The sequence below is a fragment of the Schistocerca americana genome, chromosome 7 (genome assembly GCF_021461395.2).
Source record: "Schistocerca americana isolate TAMUIC-IGC-003095 chromosome 7, iqSchAmer2.1, whole genome shotgun sequence".
Taxonomy (NCBI): Eukaryota; Metazoa; Arthropoda; class Insecta; order Orthoptera; family Acrididae; genus Schistocerca; species Schistocerca americana.
This window is the reverse complement of record NC_060125.1, coordinates 356798328-356818956: the sequence shown is the minus strand read 5'-3', so window position 1 is coordinate 356818956 and position 20629 is coordinate 356798328. Positions and strand designations below refer to the sequence as shown.

Genomic DNA, 20629 nt, shown 5'->3' with positions numbered 1-20629 from the left:
CCTGTTAGATTCACAACAGGCACTAATTATCAAGGAGTTCAGCAATATGACAGCAATTATTGGATCACACACCCAAGAACCATGGACTAATGATGCGGATATCGACAGCCCGCCAGCAGCATCAGCAAAGTGGGAACTGCTTTGAAAAAACATGGGCTGAGAGATGCCACAAACTACATCATTCTAATCAGTGATGTAAAAACTCCTTATATAGGGACAATAATAATTTTTTGCCATTCATTTTACATAGTTGTAAATTGTTGTTTGCAATACTATTCAGCACTATTTTCAATAACATTCAGAATAGTAGTTCAACTAGGTTTCATTTGCTTAATTACTTCTTTCCATAACTATAGTAACTTTGGAAACCCATTAATTTTCAAGTCAGTCATTTTCACAACCAGTAGTTACTGATACAAATGAGATACGCATTAAACAGTTTTGATTTCTTTTCATTTGCTTTTAATTGCCAATGTTTGTTTATTTATTTAGTCTGTAAATGTTTACCTACATTTGTATGTTTTGTTGTTCCGCATTTGATCTCATGTGAAATGTTGTGGTCTGCCGATGAATTTTGCGCATTATGCATTAACCACCATTGCATTAGTACAGTGCTTCCCAACCTTTCTTAGATCATTACCCCTGAGTGCAATCAGACGTTAGCTAGTACCCTCATCCCCACTGCCATCTGTTGCCCCCCCTCCCTCCCACCCCCCCTCCCTCCCAATCCCACACATTATCACCAACTTTAGCACCTAACTAAATTGTAGAATGAAAGACTTTTCTTGGAACACTTTTATTTTTAAAATGATGAAAGATGGATAATATTTTGTGTGTGTGTGTGTGTGTGTGTGTGTGTGTGTGTGTGCACGCACACAAGTTTGCGCGTGCAAGTGCATGCGTGTGAATGATGAAGGAATTCATGGTGCATCACAAGTGCTACCCACAACTCTTTCTCAGAAAAGAAAGCTAACTATTCACAGTGAGAAATACACTTGTTACAAAACACGCTTCCCCTGCATTTCTCCTCTCCTTTGCAGCACTTGCTTGACCTGCACAGTGCAACCCCATTTAAAGTCAAACAAGTTCAGATGTGTGCACTATACTTACTGTTCACAAATCACTTCATAGCTGCTCTCCTTACTTCTGAACCTGATGACTTCATGTTGTTAATGCTTTGTCTCTTAACCACTCTAATAATAATAATAAAACTATGTCCAGCACTATAATAGGCCCTATGTAGTTATTGCTGTGTCATGCTGTCAATTAATTCATTTATCTGTTTTGAAGCAAGTAATAAAGCAATTTCTGGATTACTGCAGATAATATCCACAACATGGAGAAGACATTTTTGTGAGATATTTAGCACTTGTTTTTGTGAGATGTTTAGCATTTGGTACATATATGTCTCACTTTTATCATCAGCAATGTACAGGACAAAGCACAACATCTGTGTAATGGGTGAACTATGTGAGGAACCTGTAACCTCCACCACATCAATGCTACTAACTGAGAAAACATAATTATTGATAACTTATATAATCAACATTAGGGACTTACAAAACTGTGATAATAGTAATGATCTTTTGAAAATAATTTAGTTTCACAACTGAAACAGAAATGAATTTTTTAGTTTTTACCTCTCAGAAAATTTCATTTTACCCCTCAGGGGGTAGTTTCTCCCAGGTTGGGAACCACTGCATTAATAGGTAGAAACACATCAGAAGTTGTTCACTTTGTTTAGGAGAATATTTTATCAGTGGTAATCTGTTTGATTTGAGTTAATGGATAATGTTATAGTTTCTGGGTAATTACTTGCATGTGTGAACATAATGTTCCACCAAGTTGAAGAGAGGTAGAGTATTTCTTGTTTTAATTTGTGCTGTCACCTTCCACGTCTCACACCCATAAAAGAGAACAGATTTTACATTTGAGTCAGAGATTTTAAGCTTTACCTTCATCAATATTTCACGAGATGTCCAAACTGGTCACAACTGAGCAAAGGCCCCTTTTGCCTTTTTGATCCTACTTTCGACGTCTTCTGCCGCCCCTCCATTTTTGGAAACAATACTTCCCACATAACAATAGCTCTCCACCTTCTCAATCTCTTCTTCTTTCATGGCTAGTGCATTCTTGTTCTTACTGTTCATCCTACGCTCTTCAGTCTTAGCAATGTTTATTTTTAATCCAACTCTCTAAGCTTCTATTTCCAATTCCTTAAGCGTCTCACTCATATACTTGAAAGTCTGGGACAGAAGAGTCCACTGCATACCTCTCCATTTCTCTCAGGTTAAAACAAGAGTAAAAACCTTCATCACTAAATATTTTATGACTATACTGGGAGTACACTGGCTAAATGTTATCTCAAACCAAGAATTATGGCAATGCATCCAACAATGGAAAGCCGAGATAACCATAAAAGAAAGGAAATGAAGATGGATTGGACATGTCCTGAGAAGAGACCCGCAACATATTCCAAAGCAGGCTATAGAATGGAACCCACAAGGAGCAAGGAGGAGAGGCAGACCAAGGTTGACCTGGCGCAGGACTGTTGAAGCTGAGGTGGCAGCCGTTGGCCACTCCTGGAGTAACATCCAGAAGGTGTCAACGAACAGGGTCAGATGGAGAGCTCTAATAAGTGCCCTATGCTCCACATCGAACTAAAAGGAATGAAGTCAATAAGTCAAGAGTATTTCTGGTTCCAGTTACCTTAAAATTTCTGAGTGTGTTAGATTTAGAGGAGACGGATCAGAGTATTGTCAGTCTGAGCACTGGAACACGGCCGATTCCAGCACAGTCAATGTTTGAGGAGGTGCTGTTTTGGAAGATACAGCTACACTCTGTGATACCCTCTGATCCATTATTGTCACAACCTGTAATTTAGTTTTCTTGCTGGACTGTGCCAATGTAGCTCGGTTGACTGTGTTATCACCGCAGCTGTGCTCGTGCTACAATTGAAGAATCTTCAACCAGATTCTACCAATGAATAAGAAGTATCTTTTAATTCAATTTCTCCCTATAGTATTTCTCAAATGTACAGTAACTTTTCTCATTATGAATAACACATATGTATTATATTTCAAATTTACAATAACTTTTCTTGTTACACACAACATTTATCAGAGCACTGCCAGTAAATAAATGCCAAAGAGACTGGCATTAAACCAATGGCATTTATAACAGTTCTCCAGACAACATCCGTTATCCTGTGAAGTAATTCAGCATTGTCATGGCACATGCATTTTCTCCAAAGTGAGATGCCGACTCATGGAAGTTATACAAATGAGATGACAAACTGTAGATGACATAAACCCACAAACAGCTTTCAATTCTTAACTACTAAATTATTATATGGTTACAACTACTGTGACCACCATTCATTGGCTAGATAGACATAGGGTTACACACCACTCTGGGGAGTGATATGTTACACCACAATGCATATTTGTGATTTGTTTGTAAGGATCATTCTGGATGAAGAATTCATGAACAGCAACACTCTTTTTCATGCTATAAATGTTTCCTTATGACACAGCTACTCTTCTTGGACCCCTCCCATTCTAACACTATCTTTATAAATCACAAGTCATTAATGCCCTGTCAAAACTGCCTGAGGCACCAAAATAATGTGGTCCAGGGCAGTGCTGAATCCCACCAATCCATTGTTAGAAGAGGTATTATCAATTTCTCAGGCATTTGTAATTACACAGACTGCCACGCAGCAATTACAGGAATTCATTATAGTCATTTGAAGAATGTAACTTTCAGAATAATCCTTCCAAAAGTTCACTGTCAATGGGCTTGAAGATTTCAGTGATGCACCATTATACTGCCAACAGAGGTGCTCCTATCTGTGCGGTGACTGCTCCCATGCAGCACAACTGTCCTTCTTCTCTGATCCCATGGTAGCAACAGGACCCAATTGCAGATATGAGTTCTATCAAAATTGTTTAAAGTGACATGAGCACTGATGTCAGAATGGGGGCAGATTGTGGCAGTATGTCACAGACACAAACAACTCTTTAAAGTTTTTCATTTTGCAAAGGATATGGAAATTAATATAGTATTACATTGCTAGGAGACTAGCACTATCTCAACATCCTAGACATTTCAAATTGTACTTCGCCTAGGCAACCAACCATTACCTCCCATGTAGACTCTGAGCCATGAGCAAACTAAAAACACAGTGATATACCACTGTTTCACTACACTAGTGTTCCTCCCTTTACCACATCACTTGTTTGGTGATGGACACAATCAAATTCCATTTGTAGGAGAAACAGCAGTTAACTCAGAATACAAAAAATATCACATTCACTTTCCATTATGGCTGGGAGTTATGCTACCATCAACAACAGTTTTTGTTTAGACAATGTCCAAGTTTTTGGGTTCAAAATTTCTAATACAGGTATCTAGTGAAACTGTGTTACAAAGTCACCACAGAAACCCACTTCTTACCAGTCTTGAAAACTTCCATCCATTCTTTCAGGTACTGCTAATACGATTCTTCCTGTACTATTGTACTCGCAAGATAACAGCAATTTTCATTTTTGTTGTCCTGATCCAGGTAATCACACTTGCAATACATTCCTTTTCTTGGGTAAGGAATGCATGAGCTCTTGTCAGGTTCCTCAACAAGCATTACAAACTTTAAGCAGAACGGCAATATCTCCATCATACATCTACAGTTGATAAACATTATTCGTGTCCCCTCTATTAATGAAACTATCACTGCTGCTTCCACCACTGTGTCAGACTAAATACTGCTGCGGCTTCTACAGTGACTGACCAGGAAAGCAGGGCAACGCCCTCACTGGTCTGCCTGCCACTGCCACTAGCAACAGTTGTTCTGCATCACAGCAGCTGTCGCCAACAACAGCACTGTTTAGTTTATTTCATCGATGGCCAGTGATGCAGTACTGATGGTCATAGCCGCCATCACCAGCAGCAGGCACAATCCAGCCCTCAGCACCAGCATGCACAGTTGCTCCCACCATCATTATCACCACAGTTGACAGGGTCACACAATATTTTGTTGCAGCTGGTCAATTAACTGCAGTGCAAGGTCTTTATGGCTGTTAGGGTTGAGGTCAGACTCTAGGCCCTGAGTCACTTGTGCAATTAAAACATATATTTGTGGTAGCAGCTCACATGTGACAACAGAGGTGACACATAGACAAGCCTTTTCTAAGGGTATTCCACCACTTGCACTGCCATTCACTCCACCAGTTGCACAGGTGGCACCTTACTAGTACCCATGTGAGGCACCTACTCTTCAACATCCTAGCTGCTATCACTAAAGGCCTATCATAGCTATGGCACTGCAATCACTGTCAGCTTGTTTCTGCAACAAGCAGTGTCATTTTTATACTGTGTTGGCTAAAGTTGACAGCAATGCCACTTCTCTGACAGTGGACACATCTCCCACTGCTGATACCAGCCTACTGACATAAATACCATAGTCAATGACACCAACACCACAGCCCTCCAGCTGTCTTCACTGCTACAGCACCTACAATTTAAAAATTCAAAAATCTAAGGACCCAGGACTGTTGCATCTCCTGCCATCACACACAGCTGGGATCTTGGCAGCACTGTCTGATACACCATATGCTGAGGATCTGGGTCTGCACTGTAGGCACTTTAAAGCGAGGAAATTGCGTTCCTGTTCAGTTACTGGTACCATGAAAGAGAGTCACATTTTGAACCTGAAGTGTTCTCTCACCAATGGGTTTTAAGCCATTCTGCAAATGGTGCGTGAAAACACAGGCAGTACCGACTTAGACACAGTCCAAGTTGGATCTGTTGTGCCTCAATTTTTGTGCAATGATATACTATGACTACACACAGGAATTAAACAGAAATTAAATGCAGAAGAATGCCACTCTTCTCTGGAACATATCGTTAGTGAGTCTGCTCCTTCAAGAGCCATCAATGGAAATTGGTTCTCTTCACGATGAACCTCATCCCAATTGCCCAGCAATGGCAGTGACCCAAGAAAACATTGATGCTGTGAGTAAAATGGTCAATGATGATCCACATCTCTCATTTTGACATTGAAGGGGCCCTAAACATTGGATGGACTGCAGCATAGACTATCATTCACGATCTTTTAGGTACAGCCAAGAAATGTGTCCACTGGGTGGCCCATTCACCGTCAGAAGCCCAAAAACACACAAGAATGGATTGGTGTCGTTTTATACTTGAAAAATTTGGCAAAGTGAGGTCTAAAGACATTTACAATATTATCACAGATAACAAAATATGGGTGTACCATTATGGCCCCAAAACGAAGAGGCAGTCTTCAGCATGGCGCTTTACAAGTGACAAACCATCCATGAAAGTTTAGAGAAGTAGGAGCTATAGAAAGAAGATGGTGGCTACTTTCTTCAGCAATATGGGTCATTTCACCTCTGTGACCTCAGAGGACACACGTCACACAGCACAAGTATTCTCGCATCCACTCTATTCGTATGAGCTTGTCCCATGTCACTTCTTCCTGTTCCAAAAACTGAAGGACAAGACTTCATGGGCAATATTTTTCATCTCATGGTGGTGAATGATGGTGCTAACACAGCAGACAACAATGTTGTAAGTGACTCCCTTAAAGAAGCTTATGTAGATTCTTTTGAAAAATTGTAACAGATATAATGTAATAACATGTTATTCTCCATTTCTGCTAAAAACAAGTCACTCAACAGGAAAAATCAGGTCTCTTCCACCAAAAATTGTTATGCAATCTTTTCAAAACATTCAGGCAAAAAGCCTAGTAAAACCTTTGGCAACCAAGGCAGAGCACAATGGGAGCCAGTACACCACACTGAAAGGAGTATATCTCAGACCGCAACGTTCATGAAGTATGAGCCACTTATCACTCGAAAACTGGACTACTGTAGTTTCATATGAAAAGAATGTATGGACATCTCATTACCCGTCCCTCGACAGGTGCTATCTTCTGTTGTCAATTTCTAGAATTATTTCGAAAGAAGCAGCAGTAAATGTAAGAGTTGCTCCAACTGACTGAGCCACTGTGTGCTTGCTTTGTTATGAGATTTGTGTGCATTTTCATTAGATTTGGCTGCCTGCTGTAATTCTGCTACAAATATGTCAGGTTTGTTGAGCGAGCAAGATGTTTTGGAAGCTACAGAGCAAGAATTCAATGATTCTGGATTGGAGGAAAAAATATCTGAAAAAGATTCAAACTCAGGTAAGCTGTAAATCTGCTCCAATTTTTTGGCACTAATATTGTTTCTACAGATACTGCTGCTGTAATTTCTATTTAGTTCTGTTTCATTTATTTTCATCTTGCCTTTTTCACATACGAACTTAACTTAATGCTTGATATCTTTTAATGTGTATTACCTTCTTAGATAGATCACACACAAATGTGCCAGCAACTTTTTAATGATATAAATGGCTAGTTTTCTGGACTCAAAATTTTTTCTATGTGGCTGGAAATTGAAGTGGTAGCTCTCTGCCCCTTTGGAACAAACTCCTGATGGACAACTCCTAACACATAAAAAAAAGTAATCAGCTTCATTCTGATATTTGACTTCATTTGACGAGCTCTTCTGAGATGAGGCAAATCTGAAGTCTTCCACTGGCTTCAGTGTTGCTCCTTTTCAGTGTCGTAAGAATAGCACCATAATTTGTTCTCTGTAATGACTTTAGAAAAAAGCTTGGTTCATTTTGGAATTTGTGTTTCAAAGCACAGCATGCTTCCTTGTGACACTATTTCCATTCTGCAGTTAGCAGTCAAGGTATGAAACTGGCAGCCACACTTTTCATTGCCAAATCTTCCATTAAAATTTGCTGAAATGAACTCCATGTCATTCTTCACTGCTTCACAACTTCTTCAATGGTCTGTTGTTAGTCTTCCAGGATGATTTTGTGAATGTTTTCAACTTCTGTACTGGTTAGGAACTTTTACATTGGTAAGACCATGGAAGGACGACCAGAGAAAGATTTGCAATAAACAGATATTTCTCGTCTTTTGAAGTGGGAAAACAACTCAAAGATTTGAGTTTCTTGTAAACCATTTTTAACATTTCAAGAGTTCCTGTGCCAGTTTTTCCGAGCAAGAAGCGAAATTTCATAAGTCAGCATGTTCATGACAATCAGCCATTAACAAAACAACATGCACAAAAAACAACTGTCAATAAAAAAATCATGCAACCTTTCTTAGCAATGATGCTTGGCTTAATGACTTGGGAATGGTAGCTCTGTATACTCCTAAACAGAACATGGTATTACAAAAACTTTGCACACTACAATATTAGTTGAGTTCCTTTTTGGTACCCCCTCGCATGCTACTCAAAGTGGGCAGAGCACTAAACATAATACTCCATTTTACTTAATAAAATATTACACACTTGTGACTTTTATGTAATTTATATTTTACTCAAAGAAACAATAATGATCTCCTATGCACAAACTAACCTCTTTTCTTCAGTTGTCCAGCGAAGGGACAGTTCTTCCAAAGGTGGCTGTGCTTTAAATAAATATCCAATGTCAGAAAGGGTGAAGCACCACAGATTAAGCTTGCAAAGCCGGCTGCAGTTTCTTGCTAAGGGCTGCAGGACCACAGGCTGTGAATACCAATTGCTGATGTCCACATGGAGACTGAGTGCCTGAAGATATTTCAAATGTGCGATCAGTTCTGCCAAGCACTCAGTTGTCATGAAGCTCACAGGCAATTTCAGGACTTCAATCAGGGGACATCGCTCCACTAAGTTTGTCAGAGTCTGTAACACAAAACCACCACTTTTCACTACAGCATAAAAAGTGACTACAAAGCCAGATACTTTAAATTATTTAATTCTGTTCAGTGTCATACAAATTATCTCTTAAATTTGTCTTCATTTGATCAGATCCCTTTCTCCAATAATTACCTTCTTGTTTATTCATTCTACCCAATGTGCGTGGGGAACAGGGGGGGGGGGGGGGGGGGGGGGGGGATGCACTTGAGTTCGGCTAAACAGGAGTTTCCTTGATACCAAGACATTTTTATTATATGTCAATTTCATATCATTAAGTAATATAAAACTTCCTGGCAGATTAAAACTGTGTGCCCGACCGAGTCTCGGTCGGGCACACAGTTTCAATCTGCCAGGAAGTTTCATATCAGCGCACACTCCGCTGCAGAGTGAAAATCTCATTCTGGATTAAGTAATATAGTTTATGAAGGAATGGTAGAGAAGCATTAAACCTAGAGAACAGTGTGGATGACAAATCCATCAAGACAACTACTCAGGAACATGACCATGGCTATATCCACCAAATGAAATAAGTGCACTGCTTTGTTGGAAGAGAATGTTTTCACTTGCTTAAGCACTTTTTTTAAAAAAAAATGTTGGGAAATTTATACAGTGCAGAGCTGCAAGTATGCCTGTGATTAATTTCTCATTTTCCAACAGGTAATTGCTATACCTCACATACCAAATTGCAAAAAACTGCTGGCTGACTATTTTACCTGTTGCAAAAATCAAACAATGGAAAATCCAGGATGGAATGTAACAATACCAGAGAAGGAAAGTTGCTAGTCACTATATAGCGGAGATGCTGAGTCGCAATAGGAACAATAAAAAGATTCACACAATTAAAGCTTTCTGCCATTAAAGCCTTTGTCAGCAGTAGACACATATACATACACGCACACATACACTCACATAAACACAACTTGCACACACATCTGCAGTCTCGGAGAGCTGAGACCACACTGCGAACAGCAGCACCAGTGCATGATGGGAGTGGCGACTGGGTGGGGGTAAGGAGGAGGCTGGGGCGGGGAAGGGGAGGGATAGTATGGTGGGAGTGGCGGACAGTCAAGTGTTGCAGTTTAGACGGAGGGCAGGAGAAAAGGTGCAGAGGGGGGAGGGGATAAGTAGCGGAAAGGAGAGAAATAAAAGAAATTAAAAGACTGGGTGTGGCGGTGAAATGACAGCTGTGTAGTGCTGGAATGGGAACATGGAGAGGACTGGATTGGTGAGGACAGTGACTAATGAAGGTTGAGGTCAGGAGGGTTATGGGAGCGTAGGATGTATTATAGGGAAAGTTCCCACCTGCGCAATTCAGAAAAGCTGGTGTTGGTGGGAAGGATCCATATGGCACAGGCTGTGAAGCAGTCATTAAGATGAGAGATATCATGTTTGACAGCATGTTCAGCAACAGGGTGGTCCACTTGTTCCTTGGCCACAGTTTGTTGGTGGCCGTTCATGCGCACAGACAGCTTGTTGGTTGTCATGCCTACATAGAATGTAGCACAGAGGTTGCAGCTTAGCTTGTAAATCCCATGACTGGTTTCACAGGTAGCCCTGTCTTTGATGGGATAGGTGATGTTAGTGACTGGACTGGAGCAGGTGGTGGTATAAGGATGTATAGGGCAGGTCTTGCATCTAGGTCTATTACAGGGGTATAGACCATGAGGTAAGGGATTGGAGGTTGTGTAAGGATGGACGAGTATATTGTGTAGGTTCGGTGGATGGCGGAATACCGCGGTAGGAGGGGTGGGAAGGATAGTGGGCGGGACACTTCTCATTTCAGGGCATGACGAGAGGTAATTGAAACTCTGACAGAGAATGTAATTCAGTTGCTCCAGTCCCGGATGGTACTGAGTTACAAGGGAAATGCTCCTCTGTGGCCGGACTGTGAGACTTTGGGAGTTGGTGGGAGACTGGAAAGATATGGCACGGGAGATTTGTTTTTGTACAAGGATGGGAGGATAATTATGGTCAGTGAAGGCTTCAGTAAGACCCTCGGTATATTTTGAGAGGGACTGCTCGTCACTGCAGATGTGACGACCACGGGTGGCTAGGCTGTATGGAAGAGACTTCTTGGTATGGAATGAGTGGCAGCTGTCAAAGTGGAGGTATTGCTGGTGGTTAGTAGGTTTGATATGGACGGAGGTATTGATGTAGCCATCTCTGAGGTGAAGGTCAACATCTAGGAAGGTGGCTTGTTGGGTTCAGTAGGACCAGGTGAAGCAAATGAGGGAGAAGTTGTTGAGGTTCTGGAGGAATGTGAATAAGGTGTCTTCACCTTCAATCCAGATAGCAAAGATGTCATCAATGAATCTGAACCAGGTGAGGGGTTTAGGATTCTGGGTTTTTAGGAAAGATTCCTCTAGATGGCCCATGAATAGGTTAGCATAGGATGGTGCCATGCGGGTGCCCATAGCCATACCGCGGATTTGTTTGTAGGTAATGCCTTCAAAGGAGAAGTAATTGTGGGTAAGAATATAGTTGGTCATGGAGACTAGGAAGGAGGTTGTTGGTTTGGATTCCATAGGGCATCTGGAAAGGTAGTTTTTGACAGCAGTAAGGCCATGGGCATTAGGAATGTCAGTGTACAGGGAGGCGCCATCAATAGTAACGAGCAGGGCACCGTGTGGTAAAGGGACAGGAACTGTGGAAAGACGGTCGAGGAAATGGTTGGTATCTTTTATATAGGAGGATAGGTTCTGGGTAATAGGTTGAAGGTGTTGGTCTACAAGAGCAGAGATTCTCTCAGTGGGGGCACAGTAATCGGCCACAATGGGGCGTCCTGGGTGGTTGGGTTTGTTTTTGTATTTACATCATTTTGTATTTACATCATTTGCATTGCAAATGCAGACTTTTTTAGGTACTTCAGCAGTTCTGTGGTATGCCCTTCCCAACTGAATTTACTATCAAGTTGTAATCCCAGAAATGTAACACTGTCAGCCTCTGCTATCTGCATGTCTTCATATGTTACACACACACATGCTGGAACAAAATCTCCTACACGTTCTTTTCAAAGTTTACTGACACTGAATTAGCTTTAAACAATTTATTAATGTCAATGAAAATTTGATTAGCAGCCATTTCTGAATCTGTACTTGGCTTGCTATTTATTGCAATGTTCGTATCATCTGCAAACAAAACAAAACTTAGCATTTGGCATGTAACAGATGAGGGGTCATTAACGTACACAAGAAAAAGCAACTGACACAAGGTGGAACCTTGAGGAGCACCACATGTAATTAATTCCCAAGCAGATGAAGACTGACTGTTTACTCCACAGGTATTTCACAGTGACACCCTTTGGTTTCTGTTAGTTTTATAAGACTCAAACCATTATAACACTGCCAATGACACTATAACATTCTAATTTACTTATGAGAATGCTCTGATTCACACAGCCAAAGGCTTTTGACACATCACAGAAAATACCAGTAGCCTCTAATTTGTTGTGTAACAAATGCCTTCTCTACATCGGAACTCGTACGGAACCCAAATTGTGCCTTGGACAATATATTATGTGCAGTTAGATACTTAAGAAGACTCTTGAACACAACCTTTTCAGATATTTTTGAAAAATCTGCCAAAAGTGAAATCAGTCAATAGCTTGACTGTATCTCTTTATCCCCTTTCTTGTAAAGAGGCTTAAGTTCCGTATATTTTAGCCAGTCTCAAAATGTTCTGCTGATAAAGAGATTGGCTACACAAGTAACTTAAGACAAAAAACTCAACTAACATGAACATTCTTTGATTAACTTCATTGATGTTATCATAACCACTAGAATACTTTGATTTTAAAGACTTATGATGGACTCTATTTCTTTGGAAGAAGTGAGTGTCATTTCCATTTCACTGAAGTTATTTGAAGAGACTAGTCTCAGATATTCCATTGCACTGTTTACTGAACATGATAACCTCAAGCTGACAGTAACAGAAACAAAGTACTTGTTTAAGAGATTTGCAACACTACATGCACTTGTTATCAATATCTCATTTATTTTTAGAGCCTATCTGCTCCTCTTCCTTTATGGTCCCGTTTGTCTGTCTTGACTATATCCCATACAGTTTTTATTTTGATTCCTGATATAATTATATTTTTCTCATAATGAAGCTGCTTAGATTTCTGGATTACTTGCTTCAATATTTTGCAGTATTCTTTGTAACACATTACAATTCTAACACCAGGGCTGTCCTAGATAGTAGATAATTTCCTTTTTGCCCCCCATGATACCTTTATTCTATTCTTTGTATAATTCATGGTTTATTTTTAGACTTATATTTGGTTTGAGTTACGTTTAAGGGAAAACAATTTCCAAATGAGGAAGTAACTTTATTAATGAAAGCTTTGTATTTTCCATTTGAGTCAGAAGCATTGTAAACATCTATCCAGTTCGTGTTTTGGAGCAATCTCCTAAAATTCTTAATTTTTAACTGCTTTATTACCCTCTTGTACACAGATTTAACAGGTGTTATATCCTGACATGTTTCAACATTTAACACAAGTTGCTGTATGTCATGATCAGATAGCCCATTTAGCATAGGTTTTGTGATATGACTTTTTTCCCTAGATTTGTCTACAAAGATATCACCAATAGCAGTCTCAGAGCATTTACATACCTTAGTTGCAAAGTTCACACTAGGCATTAAATTGAGTGACAGTGTTACTGATTGCAATAATTGTTCACTGACAGAGCTTTTCAATAAATCTACATTAAGATCACCAGCAACTACTATTTCCATGTTTTTTACTGTGAGATGGGACAACAGAGCTTCCAGATGTTTTATGAAGAGATTAAAGTTTCCTGGAGGTGCCCTATATGTACTTACTACTATAAAGGACTTATTATAGAATACTACTACTGCTGCACATGCTTCTAAGTGATGCTCTGAACAATATTTATTAATATCAATATTCTTGAAATTAAAACAGTTTCTGATAAATGTGGCAACTCCTTTCTCCATATTTTCTCTACAGAAGTAAGAGGCTAACTTAAATCCTGTAACACTTAACACATCTATACCACTTGTCATATGACGTTCAGAGAGGCTGATTATATCAACTGGTTTTTTCAACTCTAATTCTTCAATACAAATAAGCAACTCATTAAGCTTACCTCTCAGTCCTCACATATTCTGATGCAATAAGGATAACTGATTGTGTGCACAGGCTGAATTACAACTGGTTGGACAAAATTTCTTGTCAATTTCTGAAAATCTCCAGTTTCAATTATGGGCTGTTTGTATGAACATTTGCTATTAACCCATGCAATTTTCCCTTCCCTTTCCTGTTGAGGTGAAGGGTATGCCTAGTAGAGTCCCACATGCTGACAAAGTCAACAGGAACAACACCAATATGAGACCTCATACCTGATCCAAGAAGCCATTCCAGTTCGAAATTAGCTCTCCTAACAGAAGAGTTTAAATGAGGCCAGTCATAGTGCCTCAGAACACCAGTATGTCTCATTGCTGAAGCTATCCTTACCAGGTCACCCTCAACTGAACAATTAGTGTTCCTGTATATGCTGTTGCCTGCCCCATGCACTGTTACCATGGTGCCTCCCATTGTGAAGTCTTTGCATAGTGAACCTACATCCTCAGTCACCTGGTACAGACTTGCACTAGGTTTTAAAAAAATTGTGACCTAGTAACCTGACCCTAGTTCAGACTGCAACAGTTGGCCAACATCTCTACTATGTGAACTACCTAACAACAAAACTTTCTTTTTCTTCACAACTTTTGCTGACTTCTTACTTCTTAATACCTTCACCACCATGTGCGTCATATTTGACGCATATCAGTTTTTCAGTTTTTGCCTTGTGCATCACATTCGATCATGTGAAGGTTCATGAGTATTTGCCTGTGGTGCTTACACGATCAAACCTGCATTGAAATCATATGGGTGTCACATTATACCAGCCAGTGGTAAAAGGATTGTGATGTTGGTTTTTTTAGTGGGAGCAATAGATGACAGGAATTGTTACCTGTAGTGTCAGTGTGTGTTCCTTGCTGGCACTGACATTTTGTTTACATATGTGGTGTTGTGTAGTGGTTGTTTTCAGTAAGATTTTATGGATGTTCGGTGAAAAATGGATTCACAAGAGGAGAAAATCTGAAAATGGTTGGAGGAATCAAGTTTATCTGATGGATCACTGTTTGGAAGTGGTAGTGATTCTGGCCCAGGTTACCAAGCTCATTCCTTGAGTGATAGTAGTAGTGAAGATAAAGTAATTCCTTTGAAGAAACAAAAGGTATACTTGCAAGTTACAAATAATACGTCTACAAATGGGGCAAACAAAGTTTCATCTTCCACTGAAAAAGACAGTGAAAGTGAGCTGTCACCTGAAGAGATCTCTTGTGCTTGTGGGCTCCCTACTTCACAAATAAAGTGGTCTGATATACAGGGAAACCTAAACAATTTTGTTTTTTCTGGTAACTGTGGAGTAAGCAATGCACTTTTGGACAATCTACCTGCAAATATTTGTCCCATTGATGTTTAAAATTTTTTCTTGACGAAGAAATGTGCAATTTCATAGTGAATGAAACAAACCATTATACTGAGCTGCAGAAACATTATCACCATCATCCAGACTGACTTTATGGAGTGATATCACCACTGATGATTTGAGGAAATTTGCGGAGCCTACGTTTCAGATGGGGCTTGATCATAAGCTAAGAATGGATGAGTATTGGTGCCAGAATCCGCTTCACAAAAACCAGGTGTCTTCCATTAGGTCCTGAAATATGTTTGATTTGTTCCTCAGTTGCATACATTTTTGCAACAATGAAAACATAGATGAACATGATAAAATGTTCAATATCAGGAAGTTTGTAAATCATCTGAACACAAAATTCCAGGAAGCTTTTGTTCCATGTGAAACTGTTTTTATCGATGAAACAATGGTTCTAGTTCGTGGATGGTTATGATTTCATCAGTACATTCCTCGATAACGTTTTAAATATGGAGTGAAATTATATACTGTATGTGATGTAGGTCGATGTACTTGGAATGTTAAAGTGTATTGTGGAAAAGAAGTTAATGTTATATATGTAACAACAGCAATTGTTTTAGAGTTAAAGGATTCGCTTTTGAATTCTGGAAGGACACTCTTCATAGATAACTTTTACACGTATATGAACTTGGCACACACTCTTCTAGAAAAACAAACTCATCTGATGAAAACACTCTGTGCAAAAAGAAGGGGAAATCCGAAAACTATCATCACACAAATGATGAAGAAGGAGGAAATAGTGGTTGTGGAAAGCAACTCAAAGGTGGTTGTTGAAAGTGGCGTGACAAGAGGGACGTCATTTTTATGACAACCACACACAAACCTGAGCCTGTGGCAGTGAAAACTAGGAGAGGTGAAGTGAAAAAAACGAATGCAATTGTGAATTACAATGCAGCCAAACCCTACATTGATCTTTCACATCAAAAGAAAACCTATGGCTCATGCTTAGAAAGTCAGTGAAGTGGTACCAGAAAGTGGGCTTTGAATTACTATTCAATACTACTCTTGTGAATGCTCATACTTTGTATGTTCAAATTACAAAACAAATATGGGTATAATTACTTTCTGTGAAGCTACTGCAAATGCATTACTCGGGATTGATGATGTTCAGGAGACATCAATGAATGGCAATCACAAACTGGTTGAAACTCCAGTCAGAGGACGTTGTAAAAGCTGTTACCACAAACTCCCCAAAGTAGGTGGGTTGGTTGGTTGGTTGGTTTGGGGAAGGAGACCAGACAGCGTGGTCATCGGTCTCATCGGATTAGGGAAGGATGGGGAAGGAAGTCGGCCGTGCCCTTTCAGAGGAACCATCCCGTCATTTGCCTGGATTGATTTAGGGAAATCACGGAAAACCTAAATCAGGATGGCCGGACGCGGGATTGAACCGTCGTCCTTCCGAATGCGAGTCCAGTGTCTAAACACTGCGCCACCTCGTTCGGTGTAGGTGGGTGAAAGCATGCTATCTAACATAGGAAGCAGGTCTCATTGAAATGCCAAATTTGTACTCAGAGTTTCATGTACATGGACTGTTTTCTTGCAATGCTTAATTGTGTAAAAATGTAAGGTTTTTTTAAAAAATTAAAGCAATTATATAACAGCTAGTTGGAGCTTTTATTTTCCAGTAATAACCTCTTCCTCAGATATATGAGTGTGCATCAGGAGTGATGCACATGGCCATATAAAGCTTCCAGTTTAAAATGGGCCATGTGTATCATATCTGATCACATCATATTTATCAGGTTAAAACCAATTTTTACAATATGTAGAAACAAAGTCATGGCCAAACTGAAATATTTACCAAAATGTTGCCAGTGGTCGTAGTGTTAAACACTTTTTTAAAGTTTGTTGTGTCCTGTCTACTCCTACATCTACTTGTGGCTCATCAGTTGCCAACTGTGACAACAGATTAAACCTGTTATCCACAGTAACAACAAAACTGCTTTAGAAAGTCCTATTACTATTTCTTCTATAACCTGTTGTCACTTCCCGCCTCTCATTTCCCTTCTCCCCCCTTAACCTTTCCAGATCTTGTTTTGCCTTACCTAGTTTCCCCTGAAGGGCAACAATGTTCTCCTCCCATTCCACTATCTTCCTTCTCTACAACAAATCCTGCAAAGCCAATGAGCCTTGTTCATTTCCACAGTTCCAGTGCCACTACAGTCACCCACATGAAAGAAACTGCAACAACCCTCACACTACATCCCGGAACTAATAATCCTATGGTAAGTCATACACTTCCCACTCATGGTAAACAAATTTTAGTTTTAGTCTAAATTAAGCAAGAATAACTTCTTAACTACTCAATTAATTTATTAAATTTCTCAGAAAGTTTGGGCCTAAAGTTTGGATACTAATTCAAAACTTTTGAAAAAATAGAAACAATTAAATCTGTATAGTTTAACAGAGAATTGAGCCTACACTATATGAACTTTTCACTTATTTCCAAACTTTTTCACTTTGGCATTTACTAGAGAGTCAAATGGATAGCATGTAACAAATACACAGACAATGCAAACAGTATTTTATAAACTTACAGTATATGATAATGTAAACAAAACCTAGGACAAAATTCGCACCTATGATATGTTTTCTTTTTCCAAAAAAAATCTGCAAATAAAAGTGAAACCTTCAATAGATAACTAACAATAGGTACTAATTTACTTATTTATGATATAATATTGTCTTCATTAATTGTTATTACACATTTATCCACTTATCTTTATGAGAGATCTGAATGTACACAACTCATCAATCAAAGATGTTTTACCTGTGTGACAAGGATTCAACACATCCTTGGTAAGTTTCTGGAGGTATGTGGCACTGGATGTCTCTGTGCAGGTAACACAAATTCTGTATATTATGGGCCAGTGGTTTGTGGGCAGTGTGCTGGCATCTGATACTGTCTCATATTTGTTCCATCAGGTTCAGATCAGATGGATTTGCTGGCCAAGAAATTAAAGGGTTCACTATCACTCTCAAATCTCTGCAGCAATATTCTGGCCTTGACACAGGCAGTTTTCCTGCTGAAAGATGCCATCACCATCAAGGAAGACATCAAGATGAAGGGATGCAGATGGTCCACAGTAATGTTCAGTGCTCACAGCTGTCATGGTGCCTTTGACCACCACCAAAGGTACCATAGAAACAAAAGTGAAAGTTGCCTGTAGCTTAATACAGCCTCCACAGAGCTGTATCCACACTGCTGAGCACATTTCAAGCTGCCGTTTGCCTGGATGATGAAATATTTGGACATGATTAGCAACCTAGTGTAATGAGAAATGTGATCCATCCAACCTGGAAATGCATTTCCATTGACCCAATGTCAATGATACCACGCCCACTGCTATCATAACTGATGATGTCACTGGGTCAACATGGGGAAATGCAAGGGTTTCTGCTGTGGAGCCTCATGTTGAACAATTTGCACACAGCAGCAATTTCCAAAACACTTGGGTTTCACCGGCATTGTACTCTGTCATTAGATCTGCCACGGATCACAGCCTGTTGTGCTTAACACAGTGGGCATGCCTCCAACCTCTGCATTCCTGTTGAGGAGTGTATGTCCAACATTTTATCTCCCACTAGTGGTATTACTGCCTATCAACCACTTTCCACAGATGCTCACAACAGCAGCATGTGAACAGCCGATCAGTTTTGCCATTTCTGAGATGGTTCTTCCCAGGTGCTGGGCCATAACAATCTGTTCTGTGTCAAATATATCAGCAAAAACAGTCAATTTTTGAAAATACAATGTTGTAAAAAAATTAGTATACCCTTTTAGAGGTTTTGCTCAAGATTTATTGTTGCATCATTGCATATGGAGTATGTGAAATGAGTACATTTATACCACAAACAGTTCTGAGGTACGAGGTATCTACCAATGCCAAAACACCCACATTAGTAAGTGATGTAGCTTTTCAAAATATTGTCTATAAGGAAGAAAGATATATGTGACACAACGTCTTAAGATCTTGCACTTTTTTCTTCAATAAGTGGCACTTTCCTTTCAGTATCTGCTAATACTTACAACTTTTTCTCTATTCTAATACTCTACCTTTACCTTTTGTTCTCCTTTTTTTCTTTTTTGTCCTTTTCCAGTGACTCTATATAACAAGAAAGAGCATTTTTCATGGCATGTATCAACTGTTATGTTATTTCAACTTCTGTTATCCTTCTGGAAGATATAACAGCATCAAAAACCTGCTGTAGAGTACTGATGCATTTCCATGAGAAAGTGTGGAAATAAATCTTACAATACACTTTTACTCAGGAAATTTCTCTTCCCAAATAAGCTTAAAAGTTTGATCCAGTGGTTATTCAGTCTACTTTTGTTTCATTTGTACATTGACATTTTCTTCTTTTATTCTTGGTAGTGCAATAAACTCCTTAAATTGGTGCTCAGCATTATCAGCCTGCATCCCAGAAAGCCATTCTTTCTCAATCAGAAGCTGAAAGCATTAATGTACATGAATGGTTGCTCATGCTGTTTTGAATGCTTCCAAATATGCATCTAAAAATGAAATTGCTTGTATCAAAGTAAATTTTTAATGGTGACTTCTCCATTAACTTCTGTAACAGTAACTTTATCCAGATTGAATAGTCATTTTCGAACTGCAGCTTACGTACATCAATGATGCCTTTAACCTTCTTTAACTCATTTTTTGTTGCTAAAGCAAGATAAATACTATTTGAAGGAATAAAATTACTTTACATTGTCAGGTCAACTCGGAAAGGAAGATAAGCTGTTCAAAAACTTTCTTTCATGATGAAATCCATAAAAACCTTCAAATATTTGTCAACAGACTGTACAGAATGGAGCTAATGGCATATTAATTTGGAACTCTCTTAAAAATGGTTCAAAGTGAGGAGCAACAGATTTAAAAGATGCCAATTTTGCCCCAAGAAATTTATCTTGAATTTGCTTTGAAACCGTGACTGGTCTCTGACACTTTGTGATTCTGAACAACATTTATAACAAACACTGATGAATTCAGCAAGATAAAAATAACTCATTCTGCTACATTTACATTTTCCAACCATCTCACTGAGCAAAACTTAAGTGGGAATGTACAATAACCTGTAGAGTTAATGTAATCAGCTCTTCTTGCTGGCACATTCTTCAATAAATAATACAATGGTTGTAAAAACTCTACTATATTTCAATCAGTATTTTTAAAAGCCAGCTTTAAAAGAATTATTTAGTGGAGTGTAAACCACAGTTACCAATGTTTAAAAGCACTGCACCCTGGAATTGTTTTAACATATTTGTTAACTCTCGCAATACCTTGAACCGCACCAATATAAAATTGTTAGGATAAGTGAAACATGAAATTTTGACCTCAGATGTGAGACTGTGACATT

At 39.2% G+C, this 20629-nt stretch overlaps 1 protein-coding gene across 3 annotated transcripts in view; it reads right to left on the bottom strand.

Annotated features, from left to right (window-relative positions):
* LOC124622026 (S-phase kinase-associated protein 2-like) overlaps nt 1-20629 on the bottom strand; it is a 188268-nt gene that overhangs the window by 54349 nt on the left and 113290 nt on the right. For all 3 annotated transcript variants that reach the window (XM_047147582.1, XM_047147580.1, XM_047147581.1), the window contains exon 7: nt 8440-8744. In XM_047147582.1, the coding sequence (XP_047003538.1) occupies nt 8440-8744 (305 nt within the window). The remainder of the gene's footprint in view (nt 1-8439; nt 8745-20629) is intronic.